The sequence below is a fragment of the Nematolebias whitei genome, chromosome 1 (assembly GCF_014905685.2).
Source record: "Nematolebias whitei isolate Nwh7 chromosome 1, NemWhi1, whole genome shotgun sequence".
NCBI classification, from domain to species: domain Eukaryota; kingdom Metazoa; phylum Chordata; class Actinopteri; order Cyprinodontiformes; family Rivulidae; genus Nematolebias; species Nematolebias whitei.
In genome coordinates, this window is record NC_056498.1 from 60,014,392 (window position 1) to 60,035,326 (window position 20,935).

The 20,935-nt window shown below is 41.1% G+C and overlaps 1 protein-coding gene across 1 annotated transcript; it reads left to right on the top strand.

Moving 5' to 3' along the window:
- Window positions 1-2,552: 2,552 nt before the first annotated feature.
- On the top strand, window positions 2,553-17,941 carry LOC119430071 (serine protease HTRA1A-like). Its single transcript, XM_037697510.1, has 4 exons — window positions 2,553-3,012; window positions 15,761-15,860; window positions 17,596-17,800; window positions 17,918-17,941. Exons 1-4 carry the CDS (start codon window positions 2,553-2,555, stop codon window positions 17,939-17,941), a joined length of 789 nt encoding a protein of 262 aa, XP_037553438.1.
- The last annotated feature ends 2,994 nt before the right edge of the window (window positions 17,942-20,935 follow it).

Here is a 20,935-nt window from a genome sequence, read left to right on the forward strand (position 1 = left end):
TGAAAACATCAAAATGTGGGTGGGAAAGGTGAAGCACCCACACCTGCCTCCACCCTCCACTCTGTGCCCTTGAGCAAGGCCCCCACCATCCACTCCCCCAGTTGCCCCAGATAGCAGCTCTCTGCTCCACACAGAGGGCTGTGGTAGCTCAGTGGTTGCATCAGGAAGAGCATCCGGTGTCAAAAAAATAATTGCCAAGTCTTCGTACGACTAAGTTCACTGTGGCGACCCCTGACGAAGGGAGCAGCCGAAAGAAGAAGGAAAATAATAATTATACCCACAACCGAAAATGCTATTTTTACAGTTGAAACTACAGTTTTCTGTCAGTTTTCAGTAAATTTGTAAAGGATACTACTAATACAAGGAGAGAAACGTTGATTACATTTAGCTACTTCATTTATCCAACCTCCAGGCTTACAGTGATCTTTCTTTCAAAAATAAATAAATAAAAATCAATAACTTGTCCAGCAAAATGTCCAATGTTTCTGTACATGTTAAATTGGTTTTATTACTTCTGGTATACTTAATTTTAAATCCTATAAAAAGACTCATAAACCTGCAGAGACTCGGTGTAATTTTTTTTCCTACTTTTGGTCTTTTGCGCTAAAAAGTACAAATGATCAATAAATGTAAAAATTCATTATATGTTTTTAGTTTTATAATGTCACCCCAACAGGCAAGAAACACCTTCCTCCAACGACCTATTAGTGGCCCATGAGCCACCAGTTGATGAGCAGCTTTGCGGCTCCAGACACATTGTAAAGTGGCAGAAATGGCTCTTCTGATCAAAAAGCGTGCAGACCCCTGATTTAGTCATACATGAAGGAGACAGGGTTTTATCGCCTCTGTGATGTTTCATACATGTTCGGCTTTTAAAGTGAAGCTGGACATGCAGATGGATACAAATCTGAACACTAATCAGTCAGAACTTATCCTAAAGAGTTAAAGTTAACATAAGGAGAAGGAAAATGGTTCACTTTGGATTGTAAAGCAGCTTGGGTGCATTTATTCGGCTTAATAAAGGCTTAAGACTTGTGTGGGATTTTGGACATTGCACTAAAGTCCATTTTTGTTCCTTTATGGTCTTGGTTCCTGGCTGAGACGTCATGTCAGACGGGTGACGAGGGATCACACAGCCCTCAGCTGAGTCCATCCTTGGCTGAGTTCACTGGCCTCGGTTGGAGAATGGGTGTTCCTTATAGATGAGGTTGTTTTCATCTGCACATTTTCCCAGCGTTTCTCGCCTATGTACAATCTGTCCCTTTCACTCATTTTTACATCAGCCCAACAATGTGTTTTAATGCATGAGAATTACAGGGCTCATTCTTTTCCACAAACAAATGCCCTCTCATTTCAGAAAAAAAAAACCCGGAAGAATTCAGAGCGGTAGACATTGTGAAAACACTCCCCACTTCCGGTGCTGCCCTCTGTTCATTCACGCTCCTTTCTTATTACCTTCCAGATACAAAATCTTCTGTTTATCCTGAGTTCTGGTGCACCACAGGGTGTATCCTCCCTCATTTCCCCCCCCCCCCTGCAGCATTTCAGAGGCCCTTGACTTCAATTAGGGGCTTTTCAACCGACCCTGCACCCACAATCAATCACTTTGTTCTGAGGCGTTTTATGATGCTGATTTACAGCTTATTGGACTCCCCACACATTTAAATCCAACAGAGGCCCGTTGTTCTGTTTCTATAGGAATGGGCATCGTTTCAGCCAAAAATTAAATGAATCAGTGGCTTAGACTATTTTTTTAAATATATTTTTAAATAAATCAAGCAAGGATTTGGCACACATTTACTGATAATTTACATTAACTCAAGGAGGGAACCAGAAGTTAATGGGACATGTGCGTGTAACAACACGTTTTATTTTAAAGATAAATGTTTTCTTGAATTCCTACGATTAGGGAAAAAAAGAGGCAAAAATACCTGAACTCTAATAAATTCCCTACTAATTTTTCTCCACGTAGCCCTAAGGCTTGTGAGTGATTCAGGGGTAAAAGCAACATAAACAATAAACCATTAGGATTATAGGAAATAATCCTGCAGAGTGGAGTTCATAAAACTCGTTTTTATTTATTTGTTTATATGTTTCATAATCTTTACAAACAATGCTTGCCTAAAGTGATTTCACAGGCAGATATTTGCTTTCTGCTGCAAAGAGGAGTTTTATTCACGGGCCTGCTGCGTCACGTGCGACTCCTAAACAAATAAAAGAAGCCGTATCTTTATACCCCACTCCTTACTTTGAGTTATTCCCTTGTTATTTTATCCCCCCTCCTCAGTAGGATCATCAATAACTCGGCTCGTCCTCGGAGTGCGTCACGTGAACGCACCACTCGCCCGGTTTGGTGCCCGGCCGGCGCAGAGCTGCGCAGATTGGATGCGCAGTGATTCAGTTAAATGCCTCCACAGCTGGGATGACTCCCCCCTTTCTGCTCCGAGTCGTCTCCTCTTGCTGCACCGCGAGCTGGATTTAACTTTTCTCTTTTAACATTTTGTTTTCGTTTGTTTTTTTAAACTTTGCTTTTTAATTTTACAATTTGAGTCATGTTTTGGTGCTTTTTCTTCTTGTGCGTAATGTTTGCGTCGTCGCGGGCTGACGCGCAGCTCTCCGGCCGGTTTGTGGTCGGATGTCCCGCTGTCTGCGACAAATCCATGTGCCCCCGGGTACCGGCGGACTGCGCGGCGGGACAAACCCTCGACGCCTGCCACTGCTGCCAGGTGTGCGCGTCCAGCGAGGGGGAGGCCTGCGGCGGGAACGGGAAGCTGGGCGACCCGGTGTGCGGAGAGGGGCTGGAGTGCTCGGTGTCCGGCGGGGTGGCGCACTCTGTCACGGTGAGGAGGAGAGGCAAGAGCGGGATCTGCGTGTGCAAGTCCGCCGAGCCGGTGTGCGGGAGCGACGGGGTCTCCTACCGGAGCCTCTGCGAGCTGAAGAGGGTCAGCCGGCGCGCGCAGAAGCTGCAGCAACCACCTGTCCTGTTCATCCAGAGGGGAGCCTGCGGGAAAGGTGAGGCTGGGAAGGTTGGGTGGCCTCTGCAAACCTCATTAACTTTTATTCTCAAAGGAGCATGTACATACATCAACTGAAACTCTGAAATTGTATCATGTTTTGAAAAAAAAAAGGGGGGGGGGGTGTTTGGATTTTATGGCAGCAACACATTGCAAAAAAGTTCAAGTGGGGTCATGTTTACCTGAAGCATTCTCTTAACATTTATTTATTTTTATCAGTGCAATCAGATGCCCATGTCATAGACACGCATGTACCCCCATACCATCAGGGAGGCAAACTTTTGACATGTTTGCCAATAACAGACTGGATGGTCCTCCTCCTCTTTAGTATGAAGAACATGGTGTTTATCGTTTAAAAAAATAAATAAATAAAAGATAAAGTTTTGATTCAACCGACCACAGAACAGTTTTCCACTTTGCTTCTGGTCCAGAGAAGATGGTGCAGTTTCTGGATGGAGTTCACATATGGCTTCTTCTGTGCATGATAGAGCTTTACCCAGCATCCATGTTTCTGATGAACTGTGTGTACAGGAAATGATTTGTGGAAGTGTCCCTGGACCCACGCAGTCATGCCATAACAGAATCCGTTTTTATGTAGAGCCGCCTGAGGATCACGAGCATCCGATACTGACTTTCAGTCTTGTCCTTTGAGCTCAAAGAATTCTCCAGATTCTTGAAATCTTTTGACAATATTATAAACTGTATCTAACAAGATACAGTCCACTGGACTGGTTCAAGAAGAACCCACCCAGAAGATCTGACTCAACCTTGTTACATTCACCTGGATTATTGAGCATGCATCAGGACATTATGAACAAACATGATGACATGTTCAAAGTCAAATTGTTTCATCATTTTTAGATGAAGTTTATCAGTTTATTTGCAAACTGGTGAAGTTCTCTGCCCATCTTTACTTCTGAGAGTTTCATCCCCTCTAAAATGTTATTTTAATACCCAGTCCTCTTACTGACCTTTTACACAACGTCCCAACTTAATTTAAACTTGAGGTTGTAGATGCGTATTGTGTTCTTCAAAACTTCTGCAAACAGCCAGTGTTTGAAACTCAAACGTTTGTTCTTCTTGCAAAAATAAACTTTAAGTAATCTAAGAAGTCAGTCAACCCATTTTCTTCCCATACTTTTTTATTCAAATATGCTGCCTTCACTGTCCCTTGCTTGAAGTCTGACCCTTCAGTTTCCCCTGGATGTTTGTGGTCTTAGGTTTACACAGATGTTGCAGCTCAGAGTGGCACACAATCGCCATGTGTCTTGAACAACAAGAGCCACCATTCAAGTGGGTTTCCGTCTTGTTCCTGCATTAGAAGTAGCCTCAGACCATCAGAGGACGGTTTGTACTTTTGTCTGTATGAAGTCATGAATGCCGCCGTCCGGTGAAAACACTTGACGTGACCTTTGGGATTACCGCTTACGCGTACGTCTGACATCCACATGGCTGCTTGATTATCCCTGCCAGGTCTGTGTGAATTAATCCAACAGGAAAGTATTTTTAAAAACCTGATAATTAGGCCTGTCACGATAACAAATTCTGCAGGGCGATTAATTGTCTCAGCAATAATTGCGATAAACGATAATATTGTTTGAAATTTGACAATAATTAGTCATTATTGTAGGGCAGCACGGTGGTGCAACTGGTAGAGCTGCTGCCTCTCAGCGAACAGGTCCCTGGTTCAAACCCCGGTCCAGGGGCCTTCTGGGTGGAGTTTGCATGTTCTCTCCGTGCATGCGTGGGTTTTCTCTGGGTACTCCAGTTTCCTCCCACAGACCAAAAACATGCATGTTAGGCTGATTGGTAACTCTAAATTGTCCCTAGGTGTGAGTGAGAGAGTGAATGGTTGTTTGTCTCGTTTGTCTCTATGTTGCCCTGTGATGGACTTGCGACCCGTCCAGGGTGTACCCCGCCCCTCGCACAGTGATTGCTGGACATGGGCACCAGCGACCCCCGTGACCCAAAATGGAACAAACGGGTAAAGAAAATGGATGGATGGATGGATAGTCATTATTGTCAATTTTAAGAAGAAATGTTGTTTAATTTTTGCATGTAGTACCTTTTTTACCACCAGATGCAAGTATAAGACTGTTTGAACCGAAGGATGGATAGTGAGGGAGCGAGCAGTGTGTATCCTTAAGAAAAATGGGAGGGAGGCCCCTTGATGTGACATGGGATAACTTTTTGTTTTGTTCTCAAAATGGCGGACGTTCGTTGTGGTTTGAGCTCTTTGGCATAGCGTTTTTCACACAAAGCTTTTAATAAAAAAAATCCGTAAACAAGTTCTCAGCTTCTTTTTGCAGAGATAAACAACTTTTTACACAAATGCACCGGTTTCAACCGTGAATTTTGGAGCTTTGACAAGACAGAGTTTTTTTTCGCAAGGTCGACCTGTTAGCTTAGCTCGTAGCTTCGCTTCTCAGCTTAGCTGCTTTTTAACGATCCAAAAACGCAATTTTGGACGGTTAAAACGGGTTTTAAAGAGAAAGGGAGGGGTCAGAGAAGAGCACCGGAGTTGAGCCTTTTGTCATCCAGTGTCTTCAGTAGAAAGAGAGAGACTAGAAGAAGCGATCAAGCCGATAAATGCAAAGGAAGTCGATAATTTTCATTTATCATGTGATGAATTGATTTATTGTTTATTGCGACAGGCCTACGGATAAGTAAGAATTCGTGCGTGATTATGAAACATAAAAAGAGTGTCATTACATACATATTTCATCCTAATCAGAGAAACTATTAGAAAAGTGTTTGCTCTTTTTGAGCTGCTCAACTGGGAAAACACTCTGTACAGTTTCCGGGGGTGGGGGTGGTGGGTGTCATTCATCATCATCAGTGTGGTATGTGTCTATTGCTTGAAATTTAATGTGAAACTCAGAATTGAGAAATGTTCAAGCGTTTGCACACGTAAGGCTACAGCTGTTGGGATGCATCAGTCTGCAGGTTATGATGTCTCTAGCTTTTTGGGGGTGGGTACCTGCACCCTGAAAGCTTCAACACCTGTTGCCTCAAAGGCCTAAAACTTCCCTCAGTGCTGTGAAACTTGTTGTATTTTCCTCGTAACAACCTACCCAACTGCTTCCTCTCCCTCCTCCATGTGCCTCCCCTTTCTGTCTGTTTCTTTTGTCACTCATAAATCACAGAACCGTCACATGAAGGAATTCCTGGCACCGACTCAAAGCCACAATTCCTCCTCTGTCGAAGACGGCTTAAAACGGGCAAGAGACACCAAGGAAAACCCTAAATTAGCAGCCTGTATATTTTGGGGAAAGGTTCACTTGTGCATTGAGAACCGTGTGGGTCGACTGAATTGCCACATTTGTTGTCAGCAATGGCAGCGACTGAAATGGTTGCTGCAAGTCATTCTCAGGCAGCTGAAACCGATTGTGGTAGTGCGACTGATTTGTCAGCGCACCCAGTGAAAATGTTGTTTTCTGCAATAAAATGAGCCATTTTTCAGCTTATGGTAAAAAAATAAATAAATAAATCCAGTTTCAGAATAATGGAGTCTATTGCAGTATTTTTATTTTTTTAACTTAATGAGTTGTGATCAAGGCAGTACATAAAAAAAAAAAACCTGCAGAACTTGACCGTAAGATAAACTCAACCCCCTTGGATGTCACCAAACTGCTCCCTCAGTCATGGCCCCACATTAAGAAAACATGTGCAAGTCCATGTCCTGATTCATGCTCAGTACTCCAGTAGATGAAACGTTTTATTTTTTCTTTTATCCAAAAGACTTCTTCAGTCTGAGGAGCTGCAGCACCTTCTCATAGTGGATCAACCAGTTTACTGGTGACGGCAAACTGGTTGCGAGTATCACTCAGCCCTCTGTGAATATCAAGCGACCATCAGGGCACTAAAGATCGGTTAGGCTCTGTTTGCACATGAACAGCTACTGGTAGTTTTGGCTGTCACCAGCAAACTGGTTGATAACTATGAGAAGGGGCTGCTTAAATGACAGAGTTTGTTGCAGCTCCTCAGACTGAAGAAGTCTTTTGGATAAAAGATGAAACGTTTCAACAAGAAGAACCCATCCAGAGGACTTGACTCAAATTTATTAGATTTACCTGGATTAAAGAAAGTTTTGTAAGCTCAATCATCCAGGTAGATGACAACAAAAATGATTATGCAAATCATGTCATCGGGGTCTGTTTCTTTAAGGGAAGAAACGTTTTGGCCCCCATCCAGAGGACTTCATCAGTCTGCGGCCTGTCAACCAGATCTGTCCCATAGCCTTCACTGTTGTGTTTTAAGCCAATTAACCTACTGCTGGAATCTCAGAAGCAGGCTTTTTAACATGTGCAAACGGAGCACGCCCATCCAAAACCATCAATTATCATTAACATCAATCAAGTGTTTTAGCCCAGGTGGCCAACTTGCTACTCACAGAAACAGCCTGTGGACAACCAAGGCCACAGTGGTTCAGAAAAAAAGTAATTCAAGCTCAATCATCCAGGTAGATAACAGCAAAAATGGTTGAATAATGTCATGGACCTGTTTAAGTGAAAAAAGTCAGGCTGCAGACTGACAAAGTCCTCTGGATGGGGAACGAAACATTTATTCACTTAAAGAAACAGGTCCAGATGACATGATTTAACCATTTTTGTTATTTACCTGGATTGCTGAGCATGCACCAGGACATAGACTTGCACAAGTTTTCTTAATATGAGGCCATGGCTGGAGGAACAGTTCAGTGCTCTCAAAGGGGGTTGAGTCTGAGATATGCAAGTCCAGTTTTAGTAGTTAATTTTATGTCCGGACCGTAAAGACGGTGATTAAACAGTTAGTTTTGGCAAAGGAAAGTGGGTCACATCATTAGTGTGACATTTTTCGACTCATTAGTTAAAATGAGCAACATTTTGGAGTAGTCTAAAGCTTTCATCAACAGCAGAAGACAAAGGAATGATGGAGTTGTTTATGTGCTGCACATAAATGAGTCGACTAGACTTCATCAGTGGCTCTGATTTAATTTCATATCTGCATGTTGAGGCTGTCCAGGAATATTGAGCACGATGCCAAACATGGATGCGAGTGTTGGTGATTCATTCTGTACTTCTGTCTTTTGAGCCAGCTGATATTCCTGAAACAGTTTAAAGCTGTTGTCTGTCTGTGTCACTCACGTGTTTACCGGCTGATGTTGCAGAACTCAATGACTCCTGACTGCTGGGATCTGCTGAATCCGCACATTCTTCTTAAACTCGTCTCAGCCGCAGATATTATTAAAGCATCGGTTTTTTTCTTTTCTTGTGTGTCTCACTTCTTTCTGTCAATCTATCATTCGATCTCTGCCGCTGTTTCTGTTTTCTTCATCTGCGTCCTTTCCTGTTCTTCTTCTTCAATGTTCTTTTGCGCTTGTTTAATGTCAGGCTATAAAAAAAAAATGCACCCCCCATTTTATTCTAAGGGTTTAAAGTTGTGAACACGGCTTGACGCGGTGCACTGCGGTGTTACTTATTTGACACAAACAAACAAAGTTCACCCCGACTGCTTTCATAGAAATGAAGCAGAAGCTGTCGGACGACTGGTTTAGATGTTCCATCTGATCATCAGTAACTTGCAGCGTCTTTATAAAGGCGCATGTTTTTGCAGTTTGTTGGTCTGGAGCTTCATGGTGCATTAAAACAAAATGCCAAGGAGAACTAACATCAACAGCCATTAGATAGAGGCAACTGTTACCTGCGATCGTTCTACAATGAAAAGATTTTTAAAAGTAGAAACATTCAAGGCAGATGTTGGTTTTCCCAGAACTGGACGTCCCAAGAAACTTGCCTCCACCAGGTCCCACCCTGAAAAGCTTAGAATTTAAAACAAGCCAATTTCAAACTCGAAACATATCAGTTAGCAAGATAACATTTTAATTTATGACAGTACAGTTGTGAAAATATTGATCAGACACCAACTAATCCAGGGGTGTTCAATCCTATTCTGCGTTCAATGGTTCAGTTTCCTCTTGCTGTTCTGCTGAAGCCTGTGAATCAGCCATTGAGCAGAAAATCATCTAAAACATGAAGGATACTGGCCCTTGAGCACCAGGATTGGGCACCCGTGAACTGACCTGTCACACAGTTATGCAGCACAGTGGTGGTAGGATGATGGTTTGGGCACAAAACTTGAACACCTCATTGTCACTGAATTGACCAAACAACCTTTTTGTTTACCAAAGTGTTCTCGAGTCAAATGTGCTTTGATAGTAATATTTTATACTTGGGCATCCATAAAAACAAAAACAACCTACTGTGTGTAAGAATGGTGGTAAGAAGTTTATTAGTCTATTCTCAAAACCAACAATGTTCAGTCAGGTCATCTGCATGCTTTTTTTTTTTTTTTTTTGCTGAGATGTTTCATCCTTCATCTAAAGGACTTCATCAATGATAAATGGACTGTACTTATATAGCGCCTTTCTATCTTATTTCAAGATACTCAAAGCACTTTACACTACAATCTGTGTCCTCATTTACCCATTCATACAGCACTCTACTAGATCTCTACTAAGCTAATTGAACAAAATCATTCTAAAGAGACTAATCAGAGCTTTATCACGTTCATACACTGATGGGACACACATGAGAGGCTATGAGAGGTTCAGTGTCTTACCCAGGGACACTTCAGCATGTGACTGCAGGTGGATTCAAACCCTCAACTCTTGCCCTGGAGGACGACTGTTCTAACCACTCAGGCTGTGGCTGAGTTCAGTCAGGTCATCTAGATTATTATTATTATTATTATCATAATTTTTATTATTATTAACAAAGTCCATGCTCAATAATCCAGGTATACAATCCAACATGTTTCAGTCAGGTCATCTAGATTATTATTATTATTATTATCATAATTTTTATTATTATTAACAAAGTCCATGTTCAATAATCCAGGTATACAATCCAACATGTTTCAGTCAGGTCATCTGGACAGTTTCTTTTTTTGTGCTGAAATGTTTCACCTTTGATCCAGAAAGCTTCATCAGTCAAGGAAACGCACAACACAAAACTGATTCTTCCCCCAACAGCTTACTCCAAAGTGGAACAAACCAGTTTTATTGGTGCTAAGATGGTCTCGTTGGTATGCCCCCTCATCCATTGCTGGCCCTCTTCCTTGTTGACAGTCGTGTCAAAATCGTTGAAAACAGCAAAGTGTTTTGTGTGTTTCCTTGACTGATGAAGCCTTCCGGATTGAAGGCGAAATGTTTTAGCACACACAAAAAAAAGAAACTGTCCAGATGACCTGACTGAAAAATGTTGGTTATTATTATTATTTATTTTTATTTTTTTCTGAGACATTTTGTCCTTCATCCAAAGGACTTCTTCAATTTGAGGAGGCACCAAACAAAACTGATTCCCTCACAAACGGCATACTCCATAGTGGATAAAAAAAAATATAAAAAGTTTGCTGGTGCTAAGATGGCCTCTGAGGCCTGCCCTCTCCCCCATCAACTTTTCCACTATAAAGGAGTATGATGTTTGTGGGAAACCAGTTTTGTTTGGTGGCTCCTCAGATTGAAGAAGTCCTTTGGATGAAGGACAAAATGTCTCAGTAAAAAAAAAATCTAGATGACCTGACTGAACATTGTTGGATTTCATACCTGGATTATTGAGCATGAACTTTGGTATTCTCAAAACATTATTTTTACCACATCAGCAGCATCTGTCGTAGTTCATTCCCAGTCATCAGATTTAGTACCTCAGCCGTGTTTTTTTTTTTTTTTTAATCCTCATGAATTTTCCTTCACATTTGTCATTAGTTGGCATGACGGAGCAGGCTCTGCACCTGCTCGTCAGCTGACGCCCTTTTATTTGTCACCTGCGCTCTGAGGCCTTGCTAATTAGTTTACATAGTGATTTCAAATTAACCTTGAATGTGAAAATAAAAAGTTTATTTTTGCTCGGTCATAGTTTGGCAAGGCCTACAGGTTGTAGTCTAACCTGGTGCCAGCTGGAATAAGCTCCAGCCCTCCCATAAACTCACTACGAAAATAACTTGAAGCTATTTTCCATAAAAATTAAGGGAAAGTGGAGCGTTTAACAAACATGGTGTAACTTTTCTGATTATTTGAGCGTTAAATATAAAGAGGTTACACAGAGCAGACTGAGCCAATTAAAGGAAGACGTGAACAAGATGACATGCAAGTGTTTTCACGGCAAAACAGCAAATGATCTCTGAATGAGCCTTAAGCCTGTGGTGGGATATTAAAACTGGGACATTATTGGTGCATATTCGTTTTTATTAAAAGAAAACATGTCTCAAATTGAGCTTTGCATGTAGCTGAACCCTGTTTCCACTAAAAAAAAGTAATCCACAGGAAATCATTACATTTAAATTGCTCATTTGCTTACCATACTGTGCTTACATATACAGTACTTTTTGTCAGCTTGTTTTTAATGGAGAAAATACTGTTTTTTTTCCCCATCTGCAGACACAAATAAAACCCTGGGTGATAAGTATGGGAAAACTAAAGTTCGAAAACAAGCTGAGAAAATGAACCAGGACCCCTGTAACATGCAGTTTGAAGGGGTATATGGGGGCATTGAGGCCTGTGAGTGTGTGTTAGAGACTGTGAGGAAGATTTATAAAGCCTTTATAAGCAAATCAGTTGGAAATGTTTGACCAGTTTCCTGGCATTTATTGGATTAACCATCTTCAAGAACCAACCTATGAGACATCTGATTGTTATGAACGGATGCTTAACTTTCGTTTGGCTCTTTTAATAAGAGTCACCAAATTTCTCCATATGTCTTCCTTATGGGGGTGGTGGGGGGCTTTATTTGCAGTAACCCAAAGCAATCCATTAATCTTTATATCTCTCTATCTGGCAAACACTTGCATCTATTTCTACAGAATTAAAATGACATCATCTGTCGACCGAGAATGGTTTTCATAAGAAACTAAATTCAGCGCACCCCTGAAATAACACGAGTGTTATGTGCACAGGGGCTCTTTTGTTAAGTCTTGTTTTAATTTCAACACATCTAGAACTCCAATCCTTAATCCAATGTCCTCTCCAAAAAATTTGTGCCTGTAGTGATGTAACGTGCGAAACATTTCAGGGATTCATACTTTTTTATTAATTCCTCTCTGGAACGCACAGAAAGCTTAAAGACATTTGAACAAGATCCTGTTTACACTTTTACACTCGTGGTTTTATTGTTTAATCACTGAACAAGTAAACTCAACACTTTGAATTTTTCTCTTTAATTTTATTTTTATACTTAAACAAATAGGAATTTCTCTTCGGCTCTCTTTTTAGGAAGCAAATGCAAAGAAATATCCTGATGCATGCTCAATAATCCAGGTAGAAAAATCTAAAACGGTTAAATCTGGTCCTCTGGACATTCAAAAAAAACAAAACAAAGCAAAACAACAACAAAAAAAAATGTAGAAACGTTTCGTCTCTCATCCGAGAGACTTCCTCAGTCTGAGGTGCTGTTTTCAGCTCAGTCTCTTAAATAGCACCTTCTCAGAGTGGATCAACCAGTTTTGCTGCTGACAACCAAAACCAACTGATCACATGCTCAAGAAGGACCATCAGCCTAACAATGGATCATTAGCACACTGATGGCTGTTTACTGTTCACAGAGGGCTGAGTGATACTAGCAATCACAGCATTGTAAGAGGGGGACAGTTGAACACGTAGGCCTCCACCCCTGTTTAATGATGGACAATTTCTTTTCACAAAGATGGCCTCCTTTACTCCTCTCTCAAACCATCGTTCCTCTCTGTCCAGGATGTGAACATCTTCATCCCTGAAAGAGTGACCGCTGGCCTGGAGATGAGTGTAGACCGCCGAGTCCTGGCCTGATGATGTTGATCTTCTGTGCTGGGCCATCCTTTTGGCCAGTGGCTGTTTAGTTTCCCCGATGTAAGACTGATCACAGCCCTCCTGACACTGAACAGCATACACAACATTACTCTGTTTGTGCCGGGGGACTGGATCTTTGGGATGAACCAGTCTTTGCCGTAATGTATTTTGGGGTTTAAAAGCCACTGGGACGTTATGTTTAGAAAATAAACGTCTGTTTCTCTGATACTCCCTCAACATATGGAATGACCACTGGTCTGGGTTCCTCCTTTTCACCTGTTGGCTGACTGGAGTCCTGTTTGGGTTTCTTCTCTGCTTTCAGGAAGGCCCAGTTAGGATATCCACATTGCTCTAGAGCCTGTCTTGTGTGGGATTTCTCCTTCTGCCTGGCTCCTGAGCTAGTGGGGACGCTGTCTGCTCTGTGATACAGAGTCCTGATGACTCCTAACTTGTGCTCCAAAGGGTGATGGGAGTCAAACTGCAAATACTGGTCTGTGTGGGTGGGTTTGCGGTACACCTCAGTTTGCAAATGTCCTCTATCAGAGACTGAGACCTCACAGTCCAAGAAAGCCAACCTGCCATTTTTTTCATCTTCTCATGTGAACTTGATGTATTTATCCACAGAGTTGATGTGGTCAGTAAAATGTTGGACTTCCTGAGATTTAATTTTAACCCAGGTGTCGTCAACATACCTGAACCAATGACTTGGTGGTGTCCCTGAAAAGGACGTCAAGGCTCTCTTTTCTACCTCCTCCATGTACAGGTTGGCAACAATAGGAGAAACTGGAGACCCCATAGCACACCCATGTTTCTGCCTATAATATTGCTCCCCATATGTGAAGTAGGTTGACTGCAGGCACAGTTTCAAGAGTTGACACAGTTGTTCTGTGTCCACAGAATAACTGCGGCCTGAACTCAGCAATAAGGCCTTTTCTTACTCTGCTCCTGTAACTTGGAACACCTTGTGACTCTGTGATACTACCTCCATAAATAAAGGTTGTTGTTGTTTTATATAATGTAAATGTATTCATCTCATTAATAGTTTAATTGTATAGAAGTTTTTCCCAGCACTTTGTTCCACAATTTAGTTTAAAGCATATATTTTTACTGATTGACATTGTTAAAATTAACACGTTTTCTTCATTCGCTTTAGAGAAAAGAAGGGGATTTCACACTGGTATCATGCAATAAAATGCCAAACATCAATAAGCACAAGGCGTCTCAGAGTTTTCTCATGTTATATGAGAGAGGCTGCTTCTTTCTGTTACGATGTTCTTCTTTTGCTTGGGAACAAGATTTCCTGAGACTTCCATCAAACTTAAAAAGCAAAATAAAACAAAAGCAAAACCTCTTAAGTGACAACCATGTGATTATACAGAATCTTTAATGTTTTTGTGGACTGTCAGCCTATTGTTAGCTGAAATGGTTTCAATCCCCCACATCTTTAGCTTGAAGCTTTTCCCACCAGAATCTGTCTGTCATTTACAACTGATATCATCATCATAAGTATATTCAGTGCAGGCTGCTACATCTTTAATCATAGATTAGTTGTCCAGTTACTGTATGAAGCTAATAATTAGCAGTTTTTCAGTGTTATTACAAGATTGACTTTTCTTTCACCTTGTGAGACAACAATGCAACAAAGCACATTTTCAGGCATCTGATTACTTACATGACAACACCTTGAGGTCATTAAAGGTCAATTCTGTATCTTCAGCTGTTGGAGATTATGCTAGGAGTGAACATTAAAGATAGTTTGCTTGTAAGGATGCTAAAGACTCTTCAGGCTATTGTCGAAGTGGAGCCTACATACCCAAGAATGAGAGCCCATGTTCTGGAGTTCTGCTCTTCCGAGCAACGATCCTATCAAAGCCGACCACAAACCACCCAGATCTGAAGTTAGCATGGGGGGAAATGACCCAGTGTTTCCATTACCTCCCCTTCATGCTATGGCACGAGGGCTGCGTGGCATTTATCATAATTAATACTTGATTTAAAGTTCTCAAAGAAAAACACACGGAGGTTTGAAAAGAGACGTTTACTTAAGAGCAGCTTCCTTTAATGACTGCTGTAAATTTTGCTCCTATCGCTGCGCAACAGCTATGGGAAGAAATGCAGCCAAACTTTCTTCTCACATACTTCATATTTTATTACTTGACTTGTCCTCGTAAGGGTTTGACTTTGTGTGTTTAGGGGGAACGTCCCAACGACCGTTGTGCAGATTGTCATTAAATTTTGGATCTGACAGTAGAGGATCATCTAGTGATCGTATGAAGCTTCCCCCTGCGGGTCGACAAATGTTTTCGTACTGTGTAATTTAGTGGTGTTCCTTATGGTGAGGTGGTTCTCATTCCATGCCTGTGTTGGCTTAACTGCACCTCAAATGGAAAGTGTCCTCATTTCTCAACAGCAATGATGTCTCAGCTCATGGGTGCCTGAATCTTTTCCTCGTATAAAGTAATGCTGAAAATTGACCTTGGGAGGGAAGTACGTGGCAAAACGGGGCTTTTCATATGAAAAGATGAAAAGGTCTGAGTCTGGTTTGAGCTTTTGTGTGCGTATGACCTAATTACCATTTAGAGCAGTCGAAATTTCCTAAAACTGGAGTTGATAGTTGACGAAAGATCCGTTTCTCTGGTAACAAGTTAGTCTGTGAATGGCCTAAATCATGGGGTAAGTTAAGGTCTTTTCAACGTATTCATTCATAATGTTTACAGCTCGACTTTGTAAATGAGCATGTGTGTCAGAGCTGACCGAGACTGTCTCAGCCGCAGATGGACTGTCTTTTTCTTTTCCGTTCGGTGTTATGATAAAGGGCAGTTTTATTTGTCGCTTTGCTATTCTCACACAGCTCTTACATCATTCAGTGTTTCAGCGCATCTTTTGTTTGTTTAATTAGGCTGACCTCTGTGTGTGTGTGTGTGTGTGTGTGTGTGTGTGCTTCCAGCTCAGGACAATCCAGACAGTCCAAGGCACAAATACAACTTCATCGCTGACGTGGTGGAGAAAATCGCTCCGTCTGTGGTTCACATTGAACTTTTCCGCAAGTACGTATGAGGTGTACTCCTGTTTGTGTTTAGGTTACAGACTAAAATACCGGTACATTAAAATTTAGTGGCCATTTGTGTGCTTAACTAGTCTGCAGCAGCTGACAGAGCACCACACTCTCCTATTCAGTTGTTTTACTACAGTGACACACCAATGGCTGTTTTCTAAGCCAAATTTTGTAATAAATAAATTGATTGATTGCTTGATTCGGATTTTAGTCGATTAAAGTTTATTTTTTAACATTATAAGATGTATAGTAATCAAATTTGTGGTGACTTGACCAAAATCAGAATTGGTGGGTCATTTGGCAGAATGCAGTTCCTCAATTTCTTTTAAAAACTGAACTGAAAATTTGACTTTGTGCATTCTAATAAACTAAATTATTATTTGTTCAGTGTAATGTTTACACCAAATTTCATAAAAATACAGTTTTATAAAGCAAGAAGAAAGTTGCAGCACTAAAGGGCCCGACATACTCCATCCAAAACTGAAAGGTCGGCACGTGGTCAGGTGGTTGCGGGACGTTCGTTTTTTTTCACACACCTTTTGTAATCCATGAGACGCATGGCACAGAGCTCATGGGAAACCCCTCCCACTGCAGTATACATCAACGCACTGGTTTTGTCCCTGCATCCACTGTTTGGCCACAAATCTATCATGAAGAGAGCGCCACACTTTTCATCAGACAGCCTCCTCCAAACACAATGTCTGCATGATCGCCATCCAGGAGTTTTAAGCCATTGGTGCATCCTAGCACATTTCTGCATTGACGAACATGCCCACAAACTTCTGACCAATCACGCAATACTTGGCGCATACACCTGTGAGAAAAAAGTTTGGCCAAGGCCTTGTGTCGAGAAGGGGCGAGTGAAGCTGCTTTGCAAACAAAATGACACAATTTTCTTGACGTTACTGCGACATCGAGAGCCAATTTCGGAACTTCGGATGGAGTATGTTGGGCCCTTAACACCTCTTGTGAATACTTTGTCTTTATTTGTTAGCAATACATAAAACCGTTCAGGGTACTTGCCTTGTAAATACAAATTAAGGACCCGGTATGCATCAAGTAAGTACCTGGGGTGTATCAAATGAGAACCTTGTACTATCAGGTAAGTACTTGGTACATGCGTACTGTATCGCTGCCAAATAAATACAAAGGAATTGCAAGAGACTTATTGCTGCTATTGTGTTGCTTTTGTACCAGATAGGTACTTACCTGGTATGTTCCGGTGCACACTTGCTTGATAAATATCTGACAAGTATTTGACAATTACAAAGTACTTACCATGTACAATCCCAGTATCTACCTGGTATGTATCTTGGATGTACAGGGGACTGGGCTGTATTTCTTATATTGTGTACACTGAGTTCCTACCAGGTATCTGGTATGTACCAGATTGTGTCCAGGTATTTACTTTTTATGTACTGAGCTGAATTATTTACTGTTACCTTTGACTTTTGAATTTTAGTTTTGGGTCTCCTTAACTTTGTAAAAACTTCCACCAAAAATCTGTTTTGGAGAAATTAGCCTCTCTATGATCAGCTCAATGACACCCCGATCTCTCTCTCTGTAAATTTAATATCTTATACTAAACTCTGTAACAGACTCCAACATCGTGTCTTTGTGTGTTTTCTTCAAAGTGGAGATTTGTTTAAAGAATTTTAAAGAAATAAAGAGAGAGAGAGCTAATCTCTTCATCTGTCCTGTTACTGTCTACCCCTGTTCTTCCACAGGATGACTTACTCCAAGCGTGAGGTGGCTGTGGCCAGTGGTTCTGGTTTTGTTGTGTCTGAGGATGGCCAGATTGTGACCAATGCCCACGTTGTGGCGAATAAACACAGGGTGAAAGTGGAGCTGAAGAGCGGCGCCTCCTACGATGCCAAAATCAAAGACGTGGATGAAAAATCGGACATCGCTCTCATCAAGATTGATGCACCGGTCAGTCAAAATGCTACACAGACAACTGAGGGTTGGAGGTGGAAAATGTTCATGACTTAAGCTTCAACGTACAAGCTTTATGCTTACTTTTATTTTTTTATTGTCTAATTTAAACAGGAATCTCTTCAAGCAACAGACTGATACATTAGGGGTGTGCATTTAATTTCATGTCAAGAAAGATCACAAAGATCCAAGATCCACTGTACAACTAGTTTTAGTGTAAAGTTGTATGTGGAGAAAGTTTTGGAAACTTTTTCCATGTTTGCTTTTGGATGCAGAATGAACACATGAGCAAATCTGTTTGGCAGTCAATAAACCAAAATAAACCATATGGTAAACTAAATTAACGAACACCTGGAAATACAGGAAGTATTTCACAAAAATTTGGACAAATGTGTGAATTAGAACGTAAATGTTGCAAAAACGGATACAGATATTCTTTACTGTCATTAGCACCACACGCGGTACATGTGGTGTGAACGAGATTATATACACAGGGTCCCAGTTACTTCAACAATAAAATGTAAAAGAAAAACAGTAATAAGATCTAAAGATATGAACGAAGAACATCAACTAAATATACACTAAGCACTAATAGCATAAAAATAATAAAAACAACACGCCGAACAGCAGCACGAACATTAGTCTGTGTGAGTAGATAAGTATGAATGAACACAGCAACATGAAACAGATCAGCAGCAACATGAAACGGATCAGCAGCAACATGAAACAGATCAGCAGCAACATGTGATTTTTCACAGTGATTATTCTGGGAAGTGACGCTAGCAGGACCTGCTTTAAATGTATTTTTGGAAACGGTCTATGCACGGTGGCACGATGGATCAGTTGCTAGAGCTGTTGCCTCAACGCTGTATCAAATCCCGGCCTGGGACCTTTCTGGGTGGAGTTTGCATGTTCTCTTTGTGCATGCATGTGTTTTCTCCGGGTATTCCGGTTTCCTCCCACAGACCAAAAACATGCATGTTAGGCTGATTGGTAACTCTTAATGGTCCCTAAGTGTGAGTGGTTGTCTCTGTGTCCCTGTGATGAACATGCGACCTGTCCAAGGTGTCCCCCGCCTCTCGCACAGTAACTGCTGGATATGAGTGAGCCTCGCAACCCAATAAGAAAGAAGCGGGTAAAATGGATGGATGGAAGGTCGGTTGGATGGTTGAACTATGCACTAGCAACGTGGGGCTTTAAATCCTGCCTACTGACCATTTACACAATCATGAAGTCACATGACCATGCATGGCCATGTGACTTCATGTGGCTGCATAAAAATAACTGCTTACAGCTCAGAGTTTTAGAAAAACAAAATACTATTTTAATATAAAAACAGTAACGCAGGAACTATGTGAATGAACAAAAGTCAGCAGCTAAAAATAGTTATGCGATGCCTTTTATTTATTTATTTTTTACCTAAAACAACGTCCTGATCTTCATGGACGGGTCGGGACTTGACTTGTGCTAGAACCAGCCGACGTGGAGAATCGCTCTCGGTCAGAGGTTTATGAATATTCAATATTTGGCTGAAAACGGGTTTATGTCAAAACAATTTAATTAAAAAAGACAGACTTTTAAACAACTTTAAAATATGACTGAGTCAGTTAAAATGAGGGACACTGGATCACGTTAAGTAACATTTCAAACCATATTTTTTATCATGTTTCTGGCTTCAGCCATTATTCATTACCTTTTATACACGTTAAGTCAACATTACCACATCTGAATGGTAATTGCTCTCGTGTAAAAACAACACAAGCAGATAGATTTGGGTTATGTACACAAGCGTGCGTGCAGATATGTAGGATTCATTTGAGATGAATTAGTTTGATGTTTCCCTGCTTCACTGTCAGCCAGAATAAGATCCAAGCATGAGCTCATTTTTTTTTTTTAATAACGTAGCAGTTGAGTTGTAAAACTTGGAAGTTTGGTATGAAGGTGCTATAAATCTAGCTGATTGTTCAGAGTGTAAGTACAGGTGTAACCAGACGAGTGTGTAAAAGGCAAGCGGCTGGCAGTAAGCCCTGATTCTGTCTGTGCTCAGACCCAAGCTGCAAGAACTGACAGCTATGAAACAGCTCCTCTCAGGAGAAACTTACAGAAACCATTACTTAACTCCTGACAGGTAAAAAAAAAAAAAAAAAGTGTCAGTATTTTAAAGAAAACAATTTTCTACACAAGTCCAACAGGACATCTAAATGTCAGATTTTCTCCTGTTCTCCACACGCCCCTGTCCGTCTTTATTTTTCATTCAACCTTTAGGTTAGTCTCAATGAGCCTCCATGACTCATTTACAAGAGAGACCTGTATTAAACAAAGAACACAGATTAGGTACAGACAATGATAGACAATCATATAAAAGCATATAAAATGAAAAGTGAACAAAATAAATTATATAAAAAAAATTAAACAAAAACGGCTACATTTTAAAGCGATGTAAGATACTAAAAACAGGAACATGTCTGTGTTGGTTTTTGCCATGAACTTAGCAGATGTTTAGAGGTCAAGGTCGAGAGTTTCAAATCTTTTTGCAAGATATTCCAGGAAACGAGAGCAGAGTAAGAGAAGGCCCTTAAGAGAGTAAGAGAGCACACGCTGTAGCTGCACTCACGCAGAGACATGTAGGAGGAGATATATGAAGGCAGCAGACCAAGAAGTGATTTAAAGATGAAAATGTACCAGTGAGAGAGTCTGCGTGACGTTAATGATGTCCAGTTAACCAGTGAATACAGGGTGCAGTGGTGGGTATGGTAGTTACAGCCAGTTGTGAATCTTAATGAACCATGATAGACAGTGTCCAACCTCTGCAGATTGCTTGTAGGCGCGTTCATGTAAATAATGTCATCGTAGTCAATGGAGGGAAGAAAAGTCGCAGTTACCGTATTTTTCGGCCTAGAAGTCGCAGGTTTTTTTGCATAATTTACATGCCCTGCAACTTATACACCTAAGTGACTTATTTATGTTTTTTTCTCCTATATTTTCAAACCAATTTTTGGCTTAGCTATGACCGTTTTCATTCATTCTGACATTGAAAATATTGAACACTACCATTTTCAGCTGCTGGATGGCATTTGAGTTGTATGGCATGCCGTTGTCATGTAATAGGTAAAAGTGGCTATTAATGACACA

What these genes read in the sequence shown, in the direction of transcription:
- LOC119430071 (XM_037697510.1), top strand. Translation starts at nt 2,553, where the DNA reads ATGTTTTGGTGCTTTTTCTTCTTGTGCGTAATGTTTGCGTCGTCGCGG. An exon ending in GAGGGGAGCCTGCGGGAAAG is followed by an intron (nt 3,013 to 15,760) that starts GTGAGGCTGGGA and finishes GTGTGCTTCCAG; the next exon opens with CTCAGGACAATCCAGACAGT. An exon ending in TCATCAAGATTGATGCACCG is followed by an intron (nt 17,801 to 17,917) that starts GTCAGTCAAAAT and finishes TAATTTAAACAG; the next exon opens with GAATCTCTTCAAGCAACAGA.